Source organism: Lygodium microphyllum, chromosome 17, assembly GCF_053477565.2.
Source record: "Lygodium microphyllum isolate KBCC chromosome 17, Lygodium_microphyllum_v1.1.10, whole genome shotgun sequence".
Classification (NCBI taxonomy): Eukaryota; Viridiplantae; Streptophyta; class Polypodiopsida; order Schizaeales; family Lygodiaceae; genus Lygodium; species Lygodium microphyllum.
Genome location: NC_141151.1, coordinates 105,418,356 through 105,443,090, shown reverse-complemented (window position 1 = coordinate 105,443,090; position 24,735 = coordinate 105,418,356). Strand labels below are relative to the sequence as shown.

Genomic DNA, 24,735 nt, shown 5'->3' with positions numbered 1-24,735 from the left:
GAGAAGACTAGAATGAAGTGACAGTGATGAGCTTTGAAGAGTCACTGTAATGGCTCTGGTGACCTTTCATATCAGACACACCTCTTGGAAGGGACATCCACGACCTAAGAAGTTTTGCTATGAGTGATTTTTTAGTATTGTAGTGAGGAGATGATGTATTATTGATTGAAAGAGAAAGAGAGAGTCATAGATAGCCAATTCTATCAAAAAAATGTATCCTTCTATGAGAGATTGAGAGAATCAACTATGAAGACAATGAAGATGAATACTATGTGATTTATTTCCATTCAAAAGTTGTGTATTCTTTTGTGTTCTTGTTAGTTTTTATGGATTCTATGAAGATGTTGAAGATTATGGTTGATTCTATCAAATCCATGGGAGATATCTACTATGATGTTGCGTGAAGATTTGTTCTTTTCCTTGTTGTGGTTCTCTAAAGAATGAAACAAAAGCTTGTTGATGTTACATGATAGATTTTCTTGCAATAGAAACCCCTTTTCCTTGGTGTATGTCTTGGGGCTCCACCCGCACTTGTCATATAAGCAGCATGAGGAGCTACTGGAGCTCCTGCATATGGTGCACTAGTTGCCATTGAGGGCAACATACTTAAGGGAACTAATCTAGGATTGTTATATAATCCTTTCCTCCTCAGTTGTCCTAATTGCACCTCTTCCAATCACCAACATGCCTGTGTCTTTGCATCTGCTATATTAGTTGGTCGTTTAAGGCTTACGTGCTCCTTGACAATCTCCTACAATCATTTAATAAACTTAAGTTTCTGCATATCCCTCTGAAGGAGCGTTTTGCCCCATCTTTCTAAATAATGTTTCCATCTTTTCAATATAATGCTCCACAATTTCTCATGGGGTTTGTGTTAGATAATCGAAATCTAATCCCAAATGGTCTTGAAACCCTTGCAATCTAAACTTAGTTAGGAATTCACCTCTTAACATCGCATAAGTCACCCTAGTGAAGTCATGAAGATTTCCATACCACAAAGTTGCTTCATCCTTCTAAGTGGTTGTAAATATATGCAACTTTTGATCATCATCAATGATCTCATTCGCTATACATGTAACTGCAAACCGTTAGGCATGCATATCTGGATCATCATCCCAACGGCCAGAGTATTGAGTGAAGTCGGTAAGCCGCACAGGTGCTCTCACAACCATATAGAATTATCTTAGTACCTCCTTTAGATCTTCAAAGACTGGAACTTGTTCTTTTGGGTCTGTAAATAACCTACTAAGACCCCAATATTCTACAAGACTATAGATACTATTATCTTCTATCGTACATTTAACAAACTCTTCATCTGTTCTAGATCCTACTGTTTCAATGGAGAACTTATCAAACCCCACAAAATCACTGTTTTGAGCCTCTTCTTTTGCTTCTTCTTCCTTCTTATCACTAGCAGTTGACTCCTTCTTTGAGCTACCTTTATTAGTACCACTCGTTCCCTCGGAGCTTCCTGCTTGCTTCTCCCAATCGTAATCTAACATAGTTCCAACAGAAGACGGCTCCCTGGTGATTTTTTTCGGTTTCTAGTGATAAATTCAGCCCACCTTTGCAAAGTATTCTATAACTCTTCGTTCAACTTTTCTAATTGCTCCACTATTCTCTCAGCCTTTCTTTCCAATCTTTTTCTTGCTCGCTTGTCCCGTGCTAACCTTTGACTTTCACTCATTCACTCTGGCGTGTAATGATTGTCCCTTCAAACACATCCCTCTATCTATCTCTATTGCAAGAGCCCTTGCTTATGGAGGCTTAACTTACGTAGGAGATCAAGTAGTTCCTTGTCTTCCACACCATAAGTTAACTCTTCACTAGGCTTTTCTACTATGCCCAAAATCTCAGCCACATCTCTTGCGTCCCTGGTATCGAATGTTACTTTAACACCCTTAGTTAATACTACCCACTTTGACACATTAGCCCAATCTATTCGCCTAAATGATTTGTATCCCACTCTCATAAACCAATTGTAATGATGTTTCATGCTAATAGTATTCAGTTGAATGTCATCAACTAACTTAAAGTGCACTGCTACCAAGACAATTCCATTTGCTTCATCTTTGAACATCCAATTCCAAGTGCATAATTGCTCAATGTCAACCCATAGTTGAGGTCCAAAATTCTTACCCCCATCTACCAAATCGGTATCCCTTGCCTTGTTGAAAATGATATGCTGTATAGCCTTGAGCAATTCAGAAAAGAAGTTTCACAAGAAAACTTCGTTATAGCAGTATATCAGAACCCTGATAGCTTAGATCAGTACTTTGTTGAGTAAGTTTCAAAATAACCAGTCAAATCCTACAGCAGGGTCAAATAGGTATAAGATTCTAATCCTAGGCTCTATAGCTTCTCCCCATCTCTCAGAGGAGACTCCTTATATGTTGCTCTTGCCAAACTTGTGGCGGTTTATTATTTGCCCCTTTCGGGATATTGAACTTTAAAGAGAGTGTGGTTTCAAATGATTAAATAATCTTCTAGATCTTCCACTCCATTTCTGTTCCTTTTTAATGCCTCATCTTCGACTTACAATTTATTTCATTTTTGCTTATATTTCAGATTAACAAACAACCACCCCCTCTTCTCCTTAATTAACATGCTTGCCTTTCTCAACAAACACACCAAAAATGATGGTCCCCCTAAGAAGCCCCTAAATACATGGGCAAAATGAATGTGTGAAGCCATTATATTAATTAAGGTTTTAGGATAGAAAATTATATTTTCTTTACTTCTAAATTATCCACATAAAAGTATCATTTCATTTATCTATGTATTCCAACTATCCGCCAATAATAACTTTCTTTACTTATGTACTATCATTTTATCATTACCATCTAACCTCTCAATTTGAACTACAACTCATAGATTATAAACTTCAATAAACTCAAGAATTAAATCATAGAAATATATCATTTTTAAACTCTTATTTCATCCATAATCTGTGTTAACCCTTTAATTTAAACTTTAATATCCACTAATTATCATTTCATCCCTGAAACATCATTTTATAAAAGAAGTACCTACAAACGGAATCTATTCTTAATAAGAGCCTAGGACCGTGTTCTATACAGAAAATAAACTACAATATCTTTTTACTTCATCTCTTAATTCCTTCATTATCAAGAGTTATTAATTTTCTATTATTACAGTTCAAAAAATAAAAATATTTATAAAATTTATATCTAACCATAAATCATCAAACCTAATTAAACATACATCCATCATGATACATGTAGCTGATATACCAGTTTACAACCATAAATTTCTCCATTTTCTCTTAATATACACTAATCATCACTAAAAATATCCAAAAACTATCATTTTTACACTTAAAATTTCAATAACCTAAATTTTAAACATCCATTTCAAATAATATTTCATGGGTGAATGCGTTACCACATAACTCAACTTCTTTTTGGCTTGTATCTCGAATCTTCCATTAATACTCTTAATTATCACTAATTAGGACCAAAAACAACTACTTTTAGCACTAAAATGTATATATCTCTCATTAAACTCATTTTTAGGTTATGAGATTTTCTCTTTAGGTCCTTCTTTTTTCTTACTCTATTTTTACTCATCTCTCATTAACATCATGCAAAATTCTTAATTTTCACTAATTATGATAAAAAATATAATTTTACCATAATTTCAATCATTCCTTTATCATTTTAATGCATCTAATGCAAAAACTTTGTTTCTTTTGTTCCATTTCACCTTTAGAAATCAAAAACTAAATGCATATGATCACAAAACATCAATTTTTTCCACTTCTTGATCAAATTTTAATGAAAATCAATATATCCGATTAACCAAGTAATTAGAGTCATTCCACCGTATTTGAGAGTGTTGGTGCTTCCTCCTCCACTCTCTTCACTTACTGAAATCAGCAAACGTCATAATCTTCCACTCCTCTCACTAATATTCACTAATCCTCTCTAAATCTTGCATAAATTCTCTCTCTCAATACCCAAGAATGGTTGCCAAGAATGGAATGAGGCTGAAGGAGATGCAAGAAGGGATCAAATGCAGCCTTCCATTGCTAGAAATGAGGCAATGAAATAACAGAAATCATCAACATACTCTTGCATGATGGCACACATTTTTTTGTGTCTTCTTCTCCCTTCCTTCAACCTCTCTCTTCACAAGACACTCTCCACATAACTTCTTTATCAACCTCTTTTTAAAAATTGACAATTTCCCACTTGAATCGGTTTCTTTTTGCATCTCTTCATATCTCTGGACCTAATTCGTCCCCTACCCATAGCTTCTTGACCCGAAATTCGTGTATGCATGCTAAATTGTACATGTCTCCAATTTGTCTACGCTTTCTACTTAAAAATTTCCTGCATCTGCCTTCTACCACTTAATATTTTTTCGTTTCCTAAAATTTCCACTAAAAATTATCCTAACTCTTAACTTCTAAATCCTCCCCCAGCACTGCTTAAATAAGACTTTACATCTCTATTTTTAATTAAAATTTTTAATAGTAATACATAATATACAATTTTGCCAAAAAATAGTGTAAAAATGGCACAAAGTAAGGAGTTATCACGTACTAGCCACAATCGATCTGCCATTCTCAGACAACGAGAAGGAATATGAGCATGTCGCTAAGGTAGTCGATAAGCCCATGAATGAGCCCCCAATACCTTTATGCATGATGACTAGCTTTTGTAGCTTACCCAACCCTGTCACATTCCATATCCTGAACAACAAGCAAGAGCTCCACGAGATCTTAGAGTACTTGAAGGACAAGCTACGTGGCAACCCAACCGCTAATGTGAAATCCCTTGAGGATCTCATGGGCGAACCCAACTAGGAATGGACCAAGGTACATGATCTGAACCTGAGGTACAATTGGGCCTTGGTCACGAATGAGGAGAAAGAGGAGTGTAGGAACTAGGAGATGACGAGCAATCAGACGAGGATAGTTCAGATGATGAGTATGAGGATTGATGCTCCTCTAGTGAAGAGAGCAAGGAAAAGATTGACACGATAGAGTATGACACTAATGGACATGAGATTGAGCAAATACGAGTAGACTTCAAGCCACAGGAAGAGAGCACCTTTAGAATCGAGAGAGAAATCATATGGACATAGTGTCATCACACATGGTTTGAGCACACAAGAGGGATTGACTACGAACGAGCAAGGCTCACCCAACCTAGTGCCGCACCGCTACGTAGACGAAATGACCCTCGAAGCTACGACCACCAAAAGAAACTCTTTCTTTCAACAAAGATTGAGAGTTTGACTCTGAGTCAGAAGTAAGCTCAGATAATAGCAACCCTAGGATCCATAATAGCGACCCTGGGATCCATCGACCACCTAGAACCAAATGCACCAAGGGGGACTTGCAAGTCCACCTAAGGCTTAGACAGGTGAAGGAGGAAAGAAAGAGACAACCTAGGGAGCCTAATGGTGAGTGAGGAGCAGAAAAAACCACAAGATCTACCAAAACGATTCATGAAATTTAAGAAAGGTAATAGAGTAGTGATCTTGTTGGGTGCCAAGAGGCAAGGACAAGCGAACGGACATGTAGAAGGGTCGGCCAAGGTCAAGGAGGTCAACCTGGCAGAGGAAGGGGAGAAGCCTTAACTGGTCTTCATAGCTAACACCTTGACCGAGTAGGAACAAGCAGATCTTATTACGCTGCTACGAGAGCACATAGACATATTCACTTGGTCCCTTGACAAGTTGAAAGGAGTATATCCGAGTGTAGTGACTCATAACATCCCCATGACACCAGACGCTATCGCACGAAATACGTATTGGATTTTGCAAAAGTCACTCGTCACAAGGATGCTATGTGAGATGGAAGCAAGATCAAGATTGATTCAAGACAACATATTTGATGACAAAGGTCTAGTATATTGCAGTTCTATTCCAAGTACAAATCCAAAACCAGATTACAAAACCAAAGCTCAATCGGGAGAGCTAAATCCATAGTAATCTTTTAGTTCTTTTGATTTCAAAATTGCTCTCATTAATCAAGCTCATCTTCATGAAGCGGATTGTAGCCATAATAGATCCACAAGGACTGCTTGCTTGATTATACAGAAGACATGACTCTCTCTCATTGAAAAGCTTCTTTTGCAACATGTCATAATGCCGCTAGTTCAGGCATGCACTGGATTCTGCGAAAGAATAGGATGAAGGGCGCGGGCTCGCGCCCTCACTTTTACCTGCTACTTCATTTTCGTTTGCAGACTCTGTGCAATCGTTTTATGCATATCTCATGGCGTCTGGCTATCAATAATGAGGAATAATTCAGCAAGGAACAAGCATGCTCTTTGATCCAAGGCCTGAGGACATCCTTTTTGCATGGTTGCCTAAAATTATGACACAGATAATTAGACCTCCCAACTTTACTTTGAGGCAAATGCCACCATTCGATTAATCATACAGTAGTCTCTTGATGTCATTATCCCCCCCCCCCCTCGATGTTAACTTCCATCTAGACTTTTCTACATCATCCCCTCCAAATCGTCACAGATCATAGCTTTTACATAGCTATCATTAGCTTTGCTTTCCCCATAATCTTCAAAGCTTAAAAGCTTTAATGGTGGCAACAAAAAAAAAAGTCTGATAAGAGCCGTTTTATGCATAGAGCGACATTGTTTTTCTTCATTTCAATCTAAAAGCGTTTTCAAAGCTTTTCCAATCATTGATAAGCTAAATCATTAGCTTATGATCTATTCCAATGATTTGTTTTTATGTTCACACTTTCAAGAAGGGAACCAATTTTATTTAGTCACCATTCACACCCTTTTTCATGGAAAGCTTCGAGTTTGATCGAATTTAATCTTATGCATCTTCTGTCCTTGGGTTTTTGATAGACTCGTTCCAAGATGTTACTTTAGTTTAAGAAACTGCTCTTCATGTCTTGCCCTCTTGACTTTGGATTAGACAGAGTTCATATGGTCCTAAGAATCCCGTACAAATCCGACATTCCTGCTTTCTTGATATTAAACTACATATAGTAAAAACCTTTGTTACCATTTCAGAAGTTTTTGGATACATAAACAACGTAGACACACAAAAAAGCATTCATATGAGCTACATACACATAGACATACACTGGGTTATTTACGTATGAGTACTACTCATCGAATACAAAAAATTTAGGATGGAACCAAGGAATCAAATTTTTAAAAGTGAATGTTCAAACTGAACGGCAAATGAAAAGACACACACAACGGAAAACAAATTCCTAATAATGATGCTGACTAACAAGTTCAAATTCTTGGAGAAAAATTCCGCCCTCAGGTTCGTAGTGGTGGATGTGCAGCGTCACAATATCCGCCCCCTCCTAGCCTGCACATCCTCCGGATGGGCCACAACTACCCATCCTCATCACCGCCAAGCTCAATGGTCAACACAGTCTCCTCATCTTCTGCAAAATCATCTGTAATATCCACATCCTCATCTATATCATTTCCTACCTCAATTCCATCATAAAACTCATCATCCAACTCCTCAACTACATAGGCTACATCATCTCTCCTCTTGAACAATTTGATTCTCTTTCTTGTAAATCGATATCTACAAGGCCGTACTATCGAGCTCTGCTAAGGAATATATAGCATTATCATGGACATGCTACACCAAATAAGGCCCAAACCATCATCTTGAAGCCTTGCGGCAGATAGTACTGTGCTGGTTGTCTAAACTTCTATCGTAGACCAACACCCAATCTCCCTCCTCAATCTCTCTAGGTCTCAATCTGTGTTTGCTAATCAAATCAGTCTTTGCTATGAATTTTGGCCTCTTTGAGCTTCTGGACAGCTCTCTTAATATCCTCAGATCTCCTCTCCAATTGACGAATATGAAGAGCCAAAAGATCCTCTCTAGTCATCTCATCATGCTACCACGATAAAGCACTCCAAGTGAGTATGCAAGTTTCTGTAGGCATGACTGGTTTCTGTCCATACATCAACTCAGCTAGCATATAACATGTGGTCACACTGTGGGTAGTGCGATCAACCCATAAGGCGTAAGGCAACAATCTAGGCTACTCCTCCCTGACCCATCCACTACATGCTTTGGCCAAGGCTTTCACAATCGACAAATGGCCTCTCTCGCTCTTCCCATTACCTTCTGGATTATATGCTAAAGTCAAAGCAAGTTTAATGCCTGTCACAACTCTATAGAAACAGAATTTGTATCCTTTTTCATTAATTTGTCTATATAATGATTTATTAAATTTATTTCCTTTGCACTAATTAGATATAAAGAAAAGTCCATTGGAGTTGGCCCCACTGATGAGTGGTCACAGGTTATGGTGGACCCACGCGGTGGGTTAGAGAAAAGATAGTTCACACTTCTACCTATATGGCCCGATTGGGCGCCTGTGACTAGAACTCACGCATATCAGGGTTAGACTCGCACACAGAAAGGATTGATGCCTTGAAGTGTGGGCTAGATCCACCAGAACAGATAGTTACAATCAACAAGATGGCATGATCATGAAATGCTTGTATAATGTGTATGTGTGGGCTGAAAGCTTGAAATGCACATTTCTTTGCATAGGAAAGTCACATGAAGATTCGGATACCATTTTTGCGATGTACACGGAAAAAACTTTCATATGACACCCATATTGGGGGGGTCCCTAAATTTTAGGAGGTTCCTAAATTTTAGGAGCCTCGAATTAGCCTAAAAATGCTAGTCCTAAAAAATAGGGATGTCATTCTAAAAATAGTAAGTTATGTGCTTTGCCTGTGCTTACTAAATTTGGTTGTTTCTATTCTTGACAGTATTCAACCCAAAAAGGAAGGCCATAGAAAAGAGACAAGTGTCAAGACACTTGTCACACAAGTTTCCAAGTGTCCCACCACTTGTCACATCTCATGACATGTGGCTGGACACTTGTCTTGTGCTACTCCACTTTCCCCTTTTGTACTAGCTCTTCCCTCTCCTATAAATAAGAGCTCGTTTTTCTTCATTCAACATCATTTTTCTTTACTATAAACTCATGTACAGCACCCACAAATAGCCAGAAACTGGCCCCATCCATCCCCATCATCATCCCCCACTTCTCCATTATCAAATTCCTCCATATTCCCTCTTCTATCACTGCTGTTTTACAGGACAGCAAGCCTGTAAATTCATTACAGCACCTCCTTTTCAAGCTCTTTCTTCCATTTTAGCAACAAGAAGCAAGCCCTATCCATGTACTACTGTTCAACGATGGAGAAGGCTGATTTCCCCTTTTTCTTCTCTCATACTGTGAAGAAATCAGTTCTTATCATTGCATAATAGGTAATGCATGTATGTTTGTACATCTTTGCATGATCTTGTGAGAGTGAGAATTACTTTTTCTCACTCTCAGGTTGATTGTAACTGAGCTCTTCCCTAAGGAACTTGGGTTGAGCAGAAATACATTCCTTCGGGGGGGGGTTGCCCATCTTCAACCCTCAATCTTGTCTCCATTACTTTTACATTTTCATGGCTGTAATTTTGTGAGTAATTTTCATTTTCAGCTTTAAGTGTTCATTCTCTTTTATATTAAATCTCGAAAACAAGCGAATATCATAATTGTTAAGCATACTACGTTGTTCGGGGCGTTTACAGTGGTATCAGAGCTTTGGCTCGGTCCTCACCCCAACACTGGTAGTGCTTACAATTATAAGTTTTTTTGTTTTCAGCCCTTGCATTGAGTGCTTGAGCATTTCTTTTTCTTTTTCTTAAGAGTCTCAATGGATCAGTCGAGTGCTATCCTTCAAGCCATTCAAAGTCTTAGAGAGGAGAATCAGCAAATTCGTGACCAACTTCTCAAACTAGAAAAAGTTGAGAATCCCAAAGAATTCAAGGAAAGAAGCCCATCTGCTTCAAGGAGACAAAGCCATACCAATGAAAGGAGCCGATCAAGAAGTCCAACTACTTCTAAGAGGCAGTCCCATTCTACTTCAAGATAAAGAAAGAGATCGCGTCGAAGCTCATCCTCTTCTTCAAAGTCATCTGGCGCCTACTCTGATGGACCCTCTTCTAGTAACGAAGAATCACACCCTTCTCGTGGAAGACCTCATCATCGTCAAAGGCGTCGACATTCTTCACCCTCGTCTCCATCTTCATCCCCATCAAGCACTTCATCATCTTCAACCTCAGGATCCGGGCATGGACGAAGGCATAAGAGGAAGAAGAAGACTAAGTCGCTATCTCAACTTGAAAAGAAGATCAAGTTCAGTATGTATGATGGTTCCCGAAATCCTGATCTTCTTCTGAAGTTGATTCGTCAATTTCAAATTTTGTATGGTCGTGACAAGTATAAAGAAAAAGAAAAGATTAAGTTTGCAGCTTTACATTTAACCGACTTAGCCCATACTTGGTGAACGGGGTTGGAATATGATCATGCTGCCCCAAAATCATGGCGGTCCTTTGTTCGCATGATACAAAGCCAATTTCTTCCTGTTAATTTCAAAAGAGATGTAAAAATGGAATGGGATCGGCTTTGGCAAAGGAAAAATGAGTCACTTGGTAACTATACCAAGAGATTTTGGGAGCTACTTTTGAAGGTCCAACATTTCAAGAAGATCAGCAGTTCGAAAAAGCTTAGGAAGTTTCAAGGAGGTTTGCATTTTAAACTTCGTACTGCTCTTAATCATTATCATTGTTCTAGTCTCAGGGAACTCATTGACCATGCTGAGACATGGGAAATGGAGCACAATGGCAACAAATCATTCCAAAAGAATGATAAGAAGAGAGTAGCTGATGATGAGGAGTATTCAACCCCAAATGAAGGACAAAAACAGTGGCAAAAGCAGCCATCAAATCAAAAGAAGATGAAGCCCTATGCACCTCCTAATGCTCCTCAATTTCGCTCCAATCTATACCCACAAGCAAAGCAACTTTTCGAAGAAGAAAAGCAACGCTTCATGAAAGAAGGGAAGTGCTTTAAATGTGGACAAACAGACCACATAGCGAAGTAATGTCCAAACAAGGGACAAAGCAAGGTTTCTGACAACAAGCCTAAGTCGCCAGTGAAAATCAATGCTATCAGTGATGTAGTTGCAAACACAACTCACACTCCAAAGACGCGCAAATTATTAAAAGCTTGGGGACAGTTGCAAGGTAAGCAAGCACTATTCCTGATAGATCTTGGGGCGAATGAAAATATCATTTCCTTGCAATTAGCTAAAGAGCTTGGATTAAAGAATGAAGAGATGGACACTCCGGCAGAAGTTCGCCAAGCTTTAAATGCTGATGAAGGTGACACAGTGAAGACTGTGATACCCTACATTGGCAAGCTCAAGTTTCAAATTCAAGGCTACAGTGACGAAGATACCTTCTGTATCGGAGACCTTGATGGTTGCAATGTGATTCTTGGCATGCCCTGGAATCATAGAGTAGATTCAACCATCTTCTCTCAGAAAAAGAAGGTAGAACTCACCAACAAAGGCAAGAAGTACGAGATCCAAGCTGGAGTTTTTGGAGACACCATACCTATGGTAAGCCATATGCAAGTCTCTAGAGCAATTAAGGATTGTGTTCAATGTTGTCTGCTTTATGTCACTGATGTAAAAGATAATATAAATGCTGAAAACCAAGAGCGACTTCAGCTCTTGGAAAAGTATAAAGATTGTTTTTCGGAAGATCTTCCTTATCAGCTTCCCCCAGAAAGGCCAGAAGACCATCATATTAATATTATCCCAGGCAGTTCTCCTCCTAATATAGCACCATACCGTGTGAGCCGTCCTCAACAAGAAGAAATCAAAAAGCAAGTCGAAGACCTACTCAACCGTGGGCTAATTAGGCCAAGTAGCTCACCATTTTGTTCATTGGTTCTTCTTGTTCAAAAGAAACATGGCACATTCAGGATGTGCATTGATTATCGAGCCCTCAACAAAATCACTGTGAAGAATCGGTTTCCTATTCCCAGAATTGACGACATTTTGGATCGTCTAGGAGGCTCAAAGGTTTTCAACTGTATTGATCTAAAGAGTGGTTATCATCAAATTAGGGTAATACCACAAGATGTACACAAAACTGCTTTCCGCACTTCATACGGTCTTTATGAATTCTTGGTGGTTCCTTTCGGATTAACCAATGCACCAGCCACCTTTAATCGAATGATGGAGCGCAACTTTAGAGAGCATCGACAATATGTCGGTACTTTCTTTGATGATATTCTTGTCTTTAGCAAGAATGAAGAGGAGCATCATCAACACTTGGAAATTGTTCTACAATTATTTCAACAAAATCAACTCTTGGTAAATGGTAAAAAGAGTGAATTTTTCATGCATAAAATAAATTACCTTGGGCATGTCATCTCTTCTGAAGGGATTCAGATGGATCCTGAAAAGATCAGGATAATCCAAGAATGGCCTCATCTTCATGATGTACATGAGGTGCGATCGTTTCTTGGCTTATGTTCTTATTAACGCCGCTTCATCAAGCATTTTGCACATATGGCTTCTCCACTTCATGACCTTACAAAGAAGAAGATCTCTTTCCAATGGAAGGAAAAAGAGAAGGCAGCCTTCACAAGGCTGAAAACAGCTCTTACTTTTGGACCTGTTCTTATCATTCGAGATCTGGTAAAACCATTTGTGGTGGAAGCAGATGCTTGCGGTGATTGTATTGGTGCAGCGCTAAATCAAGAAGGCCATGCCGTAGCCTTTGAAAGCCGCCGTCTAAATGATGTGGAGAAAATGTATGACATTTATGAAAAGGAGCTCTTAGTAGTGGTTAATGCTTTAAAGATATGGAAACATTATCTTTTAGGCAATGAATTCCTTATTAAAACTGATCATCAAAGCTTGAAGTATTTCAAGACTCAAAAGCATTTGCAGGAGAAACATACAAGATGGGAAAATTTCTTGTCTATGTTTCATTTTCAAATTATGTACACTCCAGGGAAACAAAATGTAGTTGCTGATGCACTTTCTAGAGTGTCTCACATTGCAACTATTACAATGGCTCATCATGAAGATTTTCAAACGATGAAGAATACTTATGATGAAGATACTAATTTTGCAACAATTTGGTCAAATTTACAGCAAGGAGGTTCTCATCCAGATTATTCCATCAAAGACGGTTACCTTCTCATGAACAATCACCTTTGTGTCACTCTTCCTGTTCGACAAAAGGTGCTTAAAGAAAGTCATGAACCCCCAGGCATAGAGGGAGGGCAGCCACTCTAAGTGCAATTGAGCGCTACTTTTATTGGCCAACATTACGAAGAGATACACATAACTTCATTGAGGCTTGGCTGGTATGCCAAAAATCCAAGTATGATAGGCAGAAGATTCCAGGATTGTTGCAAGCTCTTCCAGTGCCCAAAGATCCATGGGAATCTATCACAATGGATTTCATCTCAGGTATTCCAAGAAAACCTCAAGGTCATGATATGATTTGGGTCATAATTGATAGATTCAGCAAACAATCACATTTTATTCCATGTCATAAAACATTGAAATCCGCACAAGCTGCAAGACTTTTCATTCAACATATCTTCAGATTACATGGTATGCCTTCTAAGATCATTTCAGATAGAGACTCCAAATTCACAAGTAACTTTTGGCGTGCTTTATTTGAGAATTTGGGAACCACTTTAAAGTTCTCCTCAGCTTTTCATCCTCAAACTGATGGCCAAACAAAGGTGATGAATCTCACTCTTTTGGATATGTTGAAAGCTTATGTTGGTGAACATAAGTCACAATGGGAGAAATATCTTCCATTATTAGAGTTTGCTTACAACAATACAGTGCACTCATCCACAGGGAAAGCTCCAAATGAAATAGTACAGGGTAAAGTGATTCCTCCTCCAATTATTCGCACTAAATATAAGATTTTTACTGCTGATGAGTTTGCTTCAGATTTAAAAACCGCAATGGATCAAGTTCGAGCCACTATCAAAGTTTCCCAAGAGCGACAAAAGAAGCAAGCAGATAAACGAAGAAGACCTTTGGCTTTTGAAAAATGTCAATATGTCTTGCTAAAGTTTGATAAAAGCAGGCTCAAACAAGGTTCTGGTCAAAATTCATCTTTTCCAAAGCTCTCCAGTAGATACTTTGGACCCTTCAAAGTGATTGAGAAAATAAATGAAGTTTCTTATCGACTTGAGCTTCCTACTCATTGGAAAATGCACAATGCTTTTCATGTAAGTTTGCTAAAACCTTACATAGGACCAGAACCAAAGGAACCCATTACTGAAGATCTCCCAGAAGTTGAAGAAACAGAGCAACTCTTGGAAGCTGAAAAGATTTTGTTTCTCAAGGATCGAACCACGAGAAGTGGCCTTGTGACACGAAAATTCTTACTAAAATTCAAGAATCTACCCACAACAGATGCACAGTGGGTAGATGAAAAATTCATGAAGGATTACCCAAATATTCTACAGCAATATCAAGAAGCTTTTCAGCTGAGGACAGCTGAATAAAAGCTAGAGGGCTGTCACAACTCTATAGAAATAGAATTTGTATCCTTTTTCATTAATTTTTCTATATAATGATTTATTAAATTTATTTCCTTTGCACTAATTAGATATAAAGAAAAGTGCATTGGAGCTGGCCACTGATGAGTGGTCACAAGTTATGGTGGACCCATGCGGTGGGTTAGAGAAAAGATAGTTCACACTTCCACCTATATGGCCCGATTGGGCGCCTGTGACTAGAACTCACGCATATCAGGGTTAGATTCGTACACAGAAATGATTGATGCCTTGAAGTGTGGGCTAGATCCACCAGAACAGATAGTTACAATCAACAAGATGGCATGATCATGAAATGCTTGTATAATGTGTATGTGTGGGCTGAAAGCTTGAAATGCACATTTCTTTGCATAGGAAAGTCACATGAAGATTCGGATACCATTTTTGCGATGTACACGGAAAAAACTTTCATATGACACCCATATTGGGGGGGTCCCTAAATTTTAGGAGGTTCCTAAATTTTAGGAGCCTCGAATTAGCCTAAAAATGCTAGTCCTAAAAAATAGGGATGTCATTCTAAAAATAGTAAATTCTGTGCTCTGCTTGTGCTTACTAAATTTGGTTATTTCTATTCTTGACAGTATTCAACCCAAAAAGGAAGGCCATAGAAAAGAGACAAGTGTCAAGACACTTGTCACACAAGTTTCCAAGTGTCCCACCACTTGTCACATCTCATGACATGTGGCTGGACACTTGTCTTGTGCTACTCCACTTTCCCCTTTTGTACTAGCTCTTCCCTCTCCTATAAATAAGAGCTCATTTTTCTTTATTCAACATCATTTTTCTTTGCTATAAACTCATGTATAGCACCCACAGATAGCCAGAAACTGGCCCCATCCATCCCCATCATCATCCCCCACTTCTCCATTATCAAATTCCTCCATATTCCCTCTTCTATCACTGCTGTTTACAGGATAGCAAGCCTGTAAATTCATTACAACACCTCCTTTTCAAGCTCTTTCTTCCATTTTAGCAACAAGAAGCAAGCCCCATGTACTACTGTTCAACGATGGAGAAGGCTGATTTCCCCTTTTTCTTCTCTCATACTGTGAAGAAATCAGTTCTTATCATTGCATAATAGATAATGCGTGTATGTTTATACATCTTTGCATGATCTTGTGAGAGTGAGAATTACTTTTTCTCACTCTCAGGTTGATTGTAACTGAGCTCTTCCCTAAGGGACTTGAGTTGAGCAGAAATACATTCCTTCAGGGGGGGTTGCCCATCTTCAACCCTCAATCTTGTCTCCATTACTTTTACATTTTCATGGCTGTAATTTTGTGAGTAATTTTCATTTTCAGCTTTAAGTGTTCATTCTCTTTTATATTAAATCTCGAAAACAAGAGAATATCATAATTGTTAAGCATACTACGTTGTTCGGGGCGTTTACAATGCCAAGGCAAGAGAAAAACTCCCTAGCCTCATCAACATCCAACTCACCTCTATCTGTTGTAATTTTCCCAATGTAGCCATACTTGCAAATAACATCATCCAATAGAAACTTACAGACCACTGAAGTAGTCTTCATTCTCTTCCTTCCACCTCATTTGTGAGATCTTCTCATGCCAAAACAATGAAACGTATCTGCCATGATCCAATAGGCATAATAATCAAATCAAGAACCCACTTGTGGTGAATACATAGCAGGTAAGAAGGGTAAAGCTCGTCTCTATGCCTCATTGAAGAAAACAACTGACAATCAATGCATATCCCAATAAATTGTGAAATATCTCTATACATGCCTCTCCACAAGTAGCACTCTCTAATCTTCCCGTAGATTGCCCAAACAGCTCTATATCCTGCCCAATGACTTTCATGAAACTCTCTCATGATTCGCACATGTAAAGCTCTGTCACATACAACTCTCAATGGATATCCTCCTCGCTTTTGTGGATGCTTCCAAAGCAGCCCACTGCGCAAGAAGAGACCATAAGCTTTCCTCTTGATCTTCTTAAAGTCTACATCAGTCCATCCATCCTATCTAGACATGGTACTCAAATAACAGCCAATCTACAAATACTCTCATGTATATAAAGACTCATCAAAGCTCTCCAAAGCAAATACATGACAAGTATGATCAACATGCATGGTTGAAAGATCAGCCCCACCATCAACATCATCAATGCAAGAAGAATCCATATCATCATGCTTTGCTCATGAAAATATATTGGCTACTGGGTTGTTTACTTATTATGTGCCTGAACCCAAGATTCATGGGTTTTATGTACCCAATCCATCTAAGCATGGCAATGTCTCGAGGAGTAGAACAACTCGTGATCATACCTAGAAGAGGCAAGCAATCAGTCTCGACCACCACAGTAGCACCAATGAAGTACTTTTTAACATTCTTGAGAGCCATGAAAACTCCCAAGAGCTCCCTCTTAATATGTGGATACCTGCGCTGCCGCTCGTTTAGGACTTTCACCCCAAACTGAATGGCATGCCTATTCCCATCTACATCATCTGGGTCAAAAACCCATCCAATGCCGATAAATAGGACTAGTTGCATGCATGCACCATTCTCTTGAAGAAAGAAGGAAAGTTGGCAACCCTCTTTGTGGTTTTAGGAGAGCATCCCCTTCTTATGTACCTCTCTTAATGTGCAATCCCTTCCATAGTCATCTGTATTTGATTCATGGAAAGTACTTTTCGCACATGTGCATGCATGAAGCATCATATTGTATTAACTACCACGTTTAACCCATCCAAGTTTAACTTGGACCATCAAGTGTCTACTATGGCATAGCCTTTCTCCATGCATGGCCCTTAGTTTGCTCAGTGGCATTTCTCCATACATGGAATATGTACATGGCTCTTAGTTTGTCGAGCCACCTATCGATGGCCACCTCAATCCTCAATAGTCAGCATTGATCTTGCCTAGCCTTTTGGTGTGTAAGCTATCTACTACTACCAATCTTATTGCAATCCCCACTTACTTCTTCATGTCATATTGCCGATGACCCATCACACCCTTGTCCGTCAATCCACCCCCACCTACTCCTGGCCACCTCACACGTCAAAAATGGTAGCTTTGCACCTCCCCCCCCCCCCCCTTCCCATGGGTTATCCTCACCCACTCTTGGCCACCTATTCTTAATTGCCTCTTTGCACCTCCCCCCCCCCCCTTCCCATGGGTTATCCTCACCCACTCTTGGCCACCTATTCTTAATTGCCTCGATTATCTGCTCCTACACACACCTAGCCATTATATATATATATATATATATATATATAGAGAGAGAGAGAGAGAGAGAGAGAGAGAGAGAGAGAGAGAGAGAGAGATGGTTGTTCCACCATTGCTAATATCTTTCACCCATTATGCCCCTATCTATTGATCTACCCCTGCCTACCCCTGACCACCTCATGCACCAATAAGGCAACCTCGCAACCCCCTTCCCACAAGTTGTCCATACTTGCTTGACTGCCTTTGCGCGCGCGCGCGCACACACACACACACACACACACGACCTTTTCTTGATAGATATAACCCATTATAGTTTCTTTATTTGTTCTCAAAGTATTTTTTCTAGGTATTTCTAGAAGTGGAAGTCACCTTACCATTTCAACAACATTTATGATTGATTCATGTGTATACCCATTTGCAAGAACACCTTATGAGTGTGGGAAAGAGTAGAAATGATGAAGACACCCTTCAAGGAGGACCCCTTTTTTTTGTTGGATAACGAACCTCTCCTTGTGCCATATCGGCTCGAGAGCCTTTTGGCTCGTTTGGGGATCCCCAAGCCAAAGCTTGAAATAATATATAGAATAGATTATCCTTGTCAAAATATTATCCATCATAATGGAAAACAAGAGGCCTTTCTAAATCAAGTCCTCATCTACACAATATCCTCGAGCATATAAACAATAGCTTCCCCAAAAAGAACTCTCTAATTGAAACACTCATGCTACCCCAAAACAATGTTCTAACATTGTAATCACCACACATTGGCTAGTAGCACAGGAATGTAAGAACTTGGAAACTCAATCCCAGTGAGTTAACTCAATACCATATATCAGATTGAATATGATTCATCAATGTGAAAGAGGGTACATTCAATCCAACATAAAACATGAAAGTAAAATTTCACAAGCTAAATAAGACTTTGGTTTCTTATAGAAACTTTATATACAACCCTCTTATTAAATATACATGTCAACTAGCTCATTTAAAGTCAAAATACACTCGTGAAGATTTTGTGCAAGTCCAACATTGACTTCAATAAGGACTAAGCTTCAACTCTTACTTTTGATAGGACAATAGTATTCCTGTGTAGATACAATGTGCATTGTAATACTTATTGATCAAATGCAAAACCTACAATATTTGCTATTAGATCCACTTCTCAAAAAGCTCCAGTAGATGGCCCCAACCCTAACGATAAACAATACAATATGCTCAAAGGCTTACCAAAATAATAAGTTCAAGCATCTTTATGAAATGCAAACTTAAAAATTTTTGAACATTTTTTATCTTTACTAATGACTTCACTTGAGCACGTTGACACAATCTTCTATTCAATATTATGATAGTATATTCCACTCATAAATAAACATTATAAGCTAAACACTCAAAAACTCTAGTAGATAGCCCAACCCTAATGATACTATGATAGTATCCCACTCATAAATTAACATTTTAAGCTAAACACTCAAAATGCTCTAGCAAATAGCCCAACCCTAATGATAGACAAAACAATGTGCTCAACAAGATTTGTGCGACTAAACTAAGTAGTTCAAGCTCCTTTATTGAAATGCAAACTTATATTTTTTGAAATTTATATATCTTTTCTGGTCATGACTTCACTCAAGCACTTTGACATTAAATCTTCTATTCAATAGCATGATACTATTCCACTCATAAATTACCACTATAAGCTAAAAATACAATTGTAATCAAATGATAATCACTTTATAAATAGATTAAAAACTACTTTTCAAGAAAGAATCCTCATGTAAATATATACTCTCCCAAAAGGGGGTAAAACAACCCCCACAATAGAAAACCACATTATTTATAAAAAAACTGCCTTTTCATTGGAATAAAGTCTTCGTTGTTGGCAAAAAGGAGCTACCCAAAGTAATCACACTACAGGAATCCAAAGCATTCAATGACATCTAATTGGAAACTTGATATGAAAGCACAAGTGCCATGGACAATATCACCATAGATCATGAAAACATAAGCATCATTATTGAGAGGAAAAATATGAATGTACAATCTTTGAAATGGAAGTGAGTGAGTAAAGGTGACAATGTACATGAGGATCGATGAGATACAATGAAAATCACCATAGCAGCCAGCCAACACCATCTAGAAAGAATCAAGAAATATGACTAAAGTACATAATAGATATGAAAATAGTATGGTATGCTATAGAACATTGAGGATAGAGGGGCTTGATGGACAAAGGTGGACCTAGAGCACTTAAGCTTTTGAGAGATCCTTATGACATGGAAAAGGGAGCAAACTAAGAAGCTCATGACTTCTTCGTAAGGTGCACCAATTGTGAACTACATGGCTAAGCAATGGATAAGTGAGTAAAGTTGGTAAAGATGTTGTGGCCTATATGTGGCATGCACTTCTAGCCCATCATTGAGACACTCGTAGATCTATGTCATTGGAACACTCTTAGGTCTAGGAATGATCATAAATGGCACACATTGGGATGCTAGGAAAAATCTTCTATATCATATGAGTGGAGTGTGAGCGCGTGTGCGCGTGTATTTTGGGGCGGGGGGGGGTTGTCACACATGCAACCTTACCTGAGATAGCCTCAAGGTGACATGGCATGCCGATGTGACATGGTGTAGACCACATCAAGATTCAGTTTTGGCTGGAGGGGGGGCAGCAACTGGGTCTGCAGCAGCGGCGGTGGCGGCAGCGGCAGGAGGAGGAGGGGCAGGATCAACTTTCTCGGGGGAAGCGGCAGGAGGATCGAGCTTCTCCACCACCTCAGCTGCAGGAGGGGGCGGAGGCAGTGCCTCTTTCGATGCGGCAGTTTCAACAGCAGGAGCAGGCGGTGGTGGTACGTCCTCCACCTTCACTTCTTCCTTCACCTCCTCTATCTTCTCTTCTACCTTCACCTCCTCTTTCTTCTCCTCCACCTTCACCTCCTCCTCTTTCTTCTCCTCTTCCTTAGCTTCCTCTAACTTCTCTTCTTCCTTCTTCTCCTCTTCCTTTGGCGGTTCTTCTGCAGCAGCTTCAGCCTTGATGTCTTCCACTGCGATCTCCCTGGTCTCTTCCTTCACCTCAGGCAAGGGCTCCTCTACCAAGAAGGTCGAAGTCTTCTCAAACAAATAAACGATGGGGCCAGGTAGGAAAGCTGAACCGAACTTGCTCTCCGCCTCAGTCAGCATCTGTGCACCAGGGAAACCTACGCCATGACAGCATCAAAACCATAAAATCCTTGAGAAACCAGGGAAATATATCCGCTAAGCATCGTTCATCATTGATCCTGCTTACAATAACTATACCCTGCCTGTGTTATCACATGGATGTATATCCCAGTCAGGACTAACAACACCTCAGAGTCAGAGCAAAGACAGACATCCCAATCAGGATTACCAAAGTTTAGAATCAGAGGAAAGAAAAAGGTCAAGGTCGTGGGTAGGTGCCAATAGCCCTTTGCAACAGCCGGCCATCACCACCTCGAAGCCATAACCTATTGGCTGTGCCTGCAGCAGGCCGACTGGCCACAGTCAGCCACCGCTGCATACAGAGCATAGCCAACAGGCTATGGTAACGAGACCTGACGACCCTCGGCTGCATAGCCGGTAGGACCTGTAGCCAGCCGATTGGCTGGCCGGCACCCCGATCATCAGAGACGACCATCGACCACAGGAGCTACCACTGCATAGGCTACTACGGCATAACTATTGGCTGGAAGGTATTAGACATGGAGACCATTGCTTTTCCCAAATCAATCAACATAACATCCAAACAACCCCAGGATTAGACTAGTGACAGCAGCCCTTCACCTACCAGCTTTTGACAGCTCTTGCAGAACGGTCTTGACAGCATCTGAGTTGTCTTTAACCGCAGGCTCACTGGGCTCCTTGAGCAATTTCTGAGGAGACAAAAGGGCACTTGAAAATTGAGACATTAACAGAGTATTAAATCATCGACATGTGTGACAAAATTAAGATGTGAATAAGATCGGCCTGTTTGGACTAAACAATCACCTTAGTTATAATAGTGGAAGATCGATAAATTTCCACAACCTTGGGATGCAGATCTGGTGTCTTCTCTCCAATCTCTTTGTCTATGGATTCCTGCATACCCAAGAATTGATGCCATACTTAACCTCACGCATGAAAGAATGCTTAAGCTATCGATATACATCTATCTGTCAAGCACCATGGACAGTCTGCTAACCTTCGATTTGTCGAAATTTTTGCAAGCTTCAGCTGCACCCTTCTTCTTCCCTTTGTCAAACAGCTTCTTGAATTTGGGTACTACCTTGGTCTTCCAATAACTCATCTTGTCCAAAAGAAAAGAGACTGAGGGGTACAAACTTGGGGATAGGAGACAGGCACAGAGAGATAAAGAGAGAGAGAGAGAGAGAGAGGGAGAAACAGAGAGATGGAGGGGGGGCGGGGGGGGGGAGGGTGCAGAGAGACACTCTCCAAAGAGAGTTTCTGGTTCTAGATATCTATGGATAGCTTGCCGATTATACAATTTTCTTACATTAAAAAACGAAGAGCCCAAAGAGATTGGAATCCAAAGAACACCCCCTCAAAGACGAAACAGAAATGCAAAGAAGTAGGGGGAGAAGAAGTATAAGATGAAACTGGGTGGGTTACTAATTAGAAAAAGGGCAAGGATTCTTCTACTTTGGGGGGATTGACAGGCAGCGAACGGTTCTTTCCCTGGCCTTTCTTTTGTTATTTACTTGCTTTGTCGGATTGGGAGAGACAAAAGGCCTTCAAGAGGAGAGGCCTCTACATCATGATTGCCAAGGATGGGGGGCAGTGAATCTGCAATCAGGTGAATGATTAGGGATTGGTCACAAAGGTGTAGGGCCTAGGGAAGTAGTTGGACCATGCAGGCCTAGCTTGATAGGGTTATATTATATTACAATTACAACTAGGGTTTGTGCGAGGATGGGGGGGCATTGCGACGATAGTGAAACTTACGTCGCTTGAAAGTATGCATGTGTGCATGCATACATACACCTAATGGGTTTCCGCCTGCACACTATCATGGGTGAAACGGCTTACACACTTTAGGCACAACTTCAAAACATTAATGTAAGAGGTTCATTGTTCTAGATAACATATAATATACATGTATGTGTGTGTGTGTGCATGTGCATACGGGCTTAGATCAGGGTCCGCGCCGGCGGCACACGAGAAAGACATTCGGAAAACCGTGTGTGAAACTGCCTGTGAGCTGCGTGTGTGCACATGGAATGATCGTCGGGTGGTGAAACTGAAGAGGCAAAGGTACCGTGGGGCGCATTTTCAGTATGGAAAGACGAAAAATACTAAATAGTATATTAGTAACTCTAGACATGCTGAGAAAAGATACCATAGTCTATGTCGATATGCCATTTGGGCGGAAGCGAGCGAGGGGGGGGGGGGGGACGTGTGATGATGAGTCATGACCTCGGGACCAGGCCCACGGAGAGGCATAAAAGGACGCCCAAAGAAAAATATATATATGAAGTCGAGAGCGAGGAATCACATAATTTTGGGTCTGGAAGCAAGCTGGCTTCGAACTCAATAAAGGTCAATGGAATGAGAGAGGAGAGACGAGGGGAGAGGAGCCTCGCTTGCACGGAAGGCAGATAGGCACACATATGGGTCCCATGGACAAGCTGGCTTTTGGTCAATCGTGTGAAGCTTATGACGAGAGAGCTTTCTCTCTCTCGGTGAATTGAATTGGATTGTCCCTTTTGGAAGCTAACGTGAAAAGACCTAGGGAGCATTGGGGCTCTCTTTAGATAAAAGTACTAAAACTAATGTAAATAGAGATAGAGATTAGCACTCCGCACTCATGCGACCCGCGGGTGTCAAGGAATATAGCAGCAATATGCACCTTTGTGTGTGTGTGTGTGTGTGTGTATGTCTTGTGCACACATAGGTGTCAAGGTGCATGTATAGTAGGGATATGCACCCTCCTCTCTCTCTCTCTCTCTCTAGAGATATATGTGTATGCATGTGTGTGTGTTTGTGTTTTTGTATATTCCCTATTAATTTTGCAACTCGCTTTTCATCTTATCTTATCTTACTACTATATTATTTTAGCTATAGGTTCAGAAAGCCCCAAACCTCCAGAGGGCTTCTCGAACTTACCTCTTTTTTCAAACCTCCTTTTTTAAATCAAAACCCCCTCCCTTCGTCTCTTTCTCACGTGTAATATCTCATTTTCTCTTTCCCTTCTCTTTTTTCATTAAAGCCTCTCCTCCTTACCTCCCTTTTTTAAATTAAAACCCCATTTCTTTTTTAATTAAATTCCCCCTCCCCCTTCCCCCTCTCTCTCTCATGTGTAAGGCTTAGGTTCTCTCTCTCTCTCTCTCTCTCTCTCTCTCTCTCTCTCAATTAGATTAATATTTTTTTAATTAAACATTTTAAAAGTTTTTTAATTTAACAATTATTAAACATAGTTTTTCACACACTTTGAGAAGGAGATAGAATAAAAGAGAGAGACAAGAAGAATAAGAAGAAGAAGACGGAGAGAGAAGGGGGAGAAAGAGGAAAGAGAATAGCATTTTTTAATTAAATATTTTTCTTCTTTCCCTTCCCCCTCTCTCTCATGAGTAGGGTTTAGATTTTCTCTCTCTCAGATTAAACTTTTTAATGTAAACTTTTTGTTTAATTAAAATAAGAAGAGAGAGAGAGAAATATACAAAGAACAAAAAAGAAAGAAGAGGAGAGGGAGGAAGAGAGAGGGGGGGAACAGAGAGAAAGAGAATTATAGAGAGAGAAAATATAAAATTTAAGAGAGAGAGAGAGAGAAGAAAAGAAAAAAGGAAAAGAGAGGAGAGGGGGAGAGAGAGACACAAAGAAGAAAATGAGAGAGAGAAAATAATAAGAGAAAAAAATTTGAACACAGTGAGAGAATTATAGAGAGATGAAAGATAAAATTTAAAAGAAAGAAAGAGAATTATAGAGAGAGGAAATATGAAATTTAAGAGAGAAAGAGGAAAAGAAAAAAGAAAAAGAGAGGAGAGAGGGCGGAGAGAGACAGATAGAAGAAAATGAGAGAGAGAAAATAAGAAGAAGAGAAAGAATTATAGAGAAAGGAAAGATAAAATTTAAAAGAAAGAGAAAAGAAAAAGAAA

The 24,735-nt window shown here is 39.7% G+C and overlaps 1 protein-coding gene across 1 annotated transcript; it reads right to left on the bottom strand.

The window, feature by feature from the left end:
- Nucleotides 1–19,616: 19,616 nt before the first annotated feature.
- LOC148022226 (plasma membrane-associated cation-binding protein 1-like) lies at nt 19,617–22,301 on the bottom strand. The gene is made up of 4 exons (XM_087697869.1): nt 21,825–22,301; nt 21,632–21,721; nt 21,432–21,516; nt 19,617–20,823 (listed from the first exon to the last, which is right to left on the bottom strand). The coding sequence occupies exons 1-4, from the start codon at nt 21,927–21,929 to the stop codon at nt 20,267–20,269; spliced, it is 837 nt and encodes a 278-aa protein (XP_087553995.1). The 5' UTR covers nt 21,930–22,301; the 3' UTR covers nt 19,617–20,266.
- Nucleotides 22,302–24,735: the final 2,434 nt, after the last annotated feature.

What these genes read in the sequence shown, in the direction of transcription:
- LOC148022226 (XM_087697869.1), bottom strand. Translation starts at nt 21,929, where the DNA reads ATGAGTTATTGGAAGACCAAGGTAGTACCCAAATTCAAGAAGCTGTTT. An exon ending in AAAATTTCGACAAATCGAAG is followed by an intron (nt 21,722 to 21,824) that starts GTTAGCAGACTG and finishes TTGGGTATGCAG; the next exon opens with GAATCCATAGACAAAGAGAT. An exon ending in CTTCCACTATTATAACTAAG is followed by an intron (nt 21,517 to 21,631) that starts GTGATTGTTTAG and finishes TTGTCTCCTCAG; the next exon opens with AAATTGCTCAAGGAGCCCAG.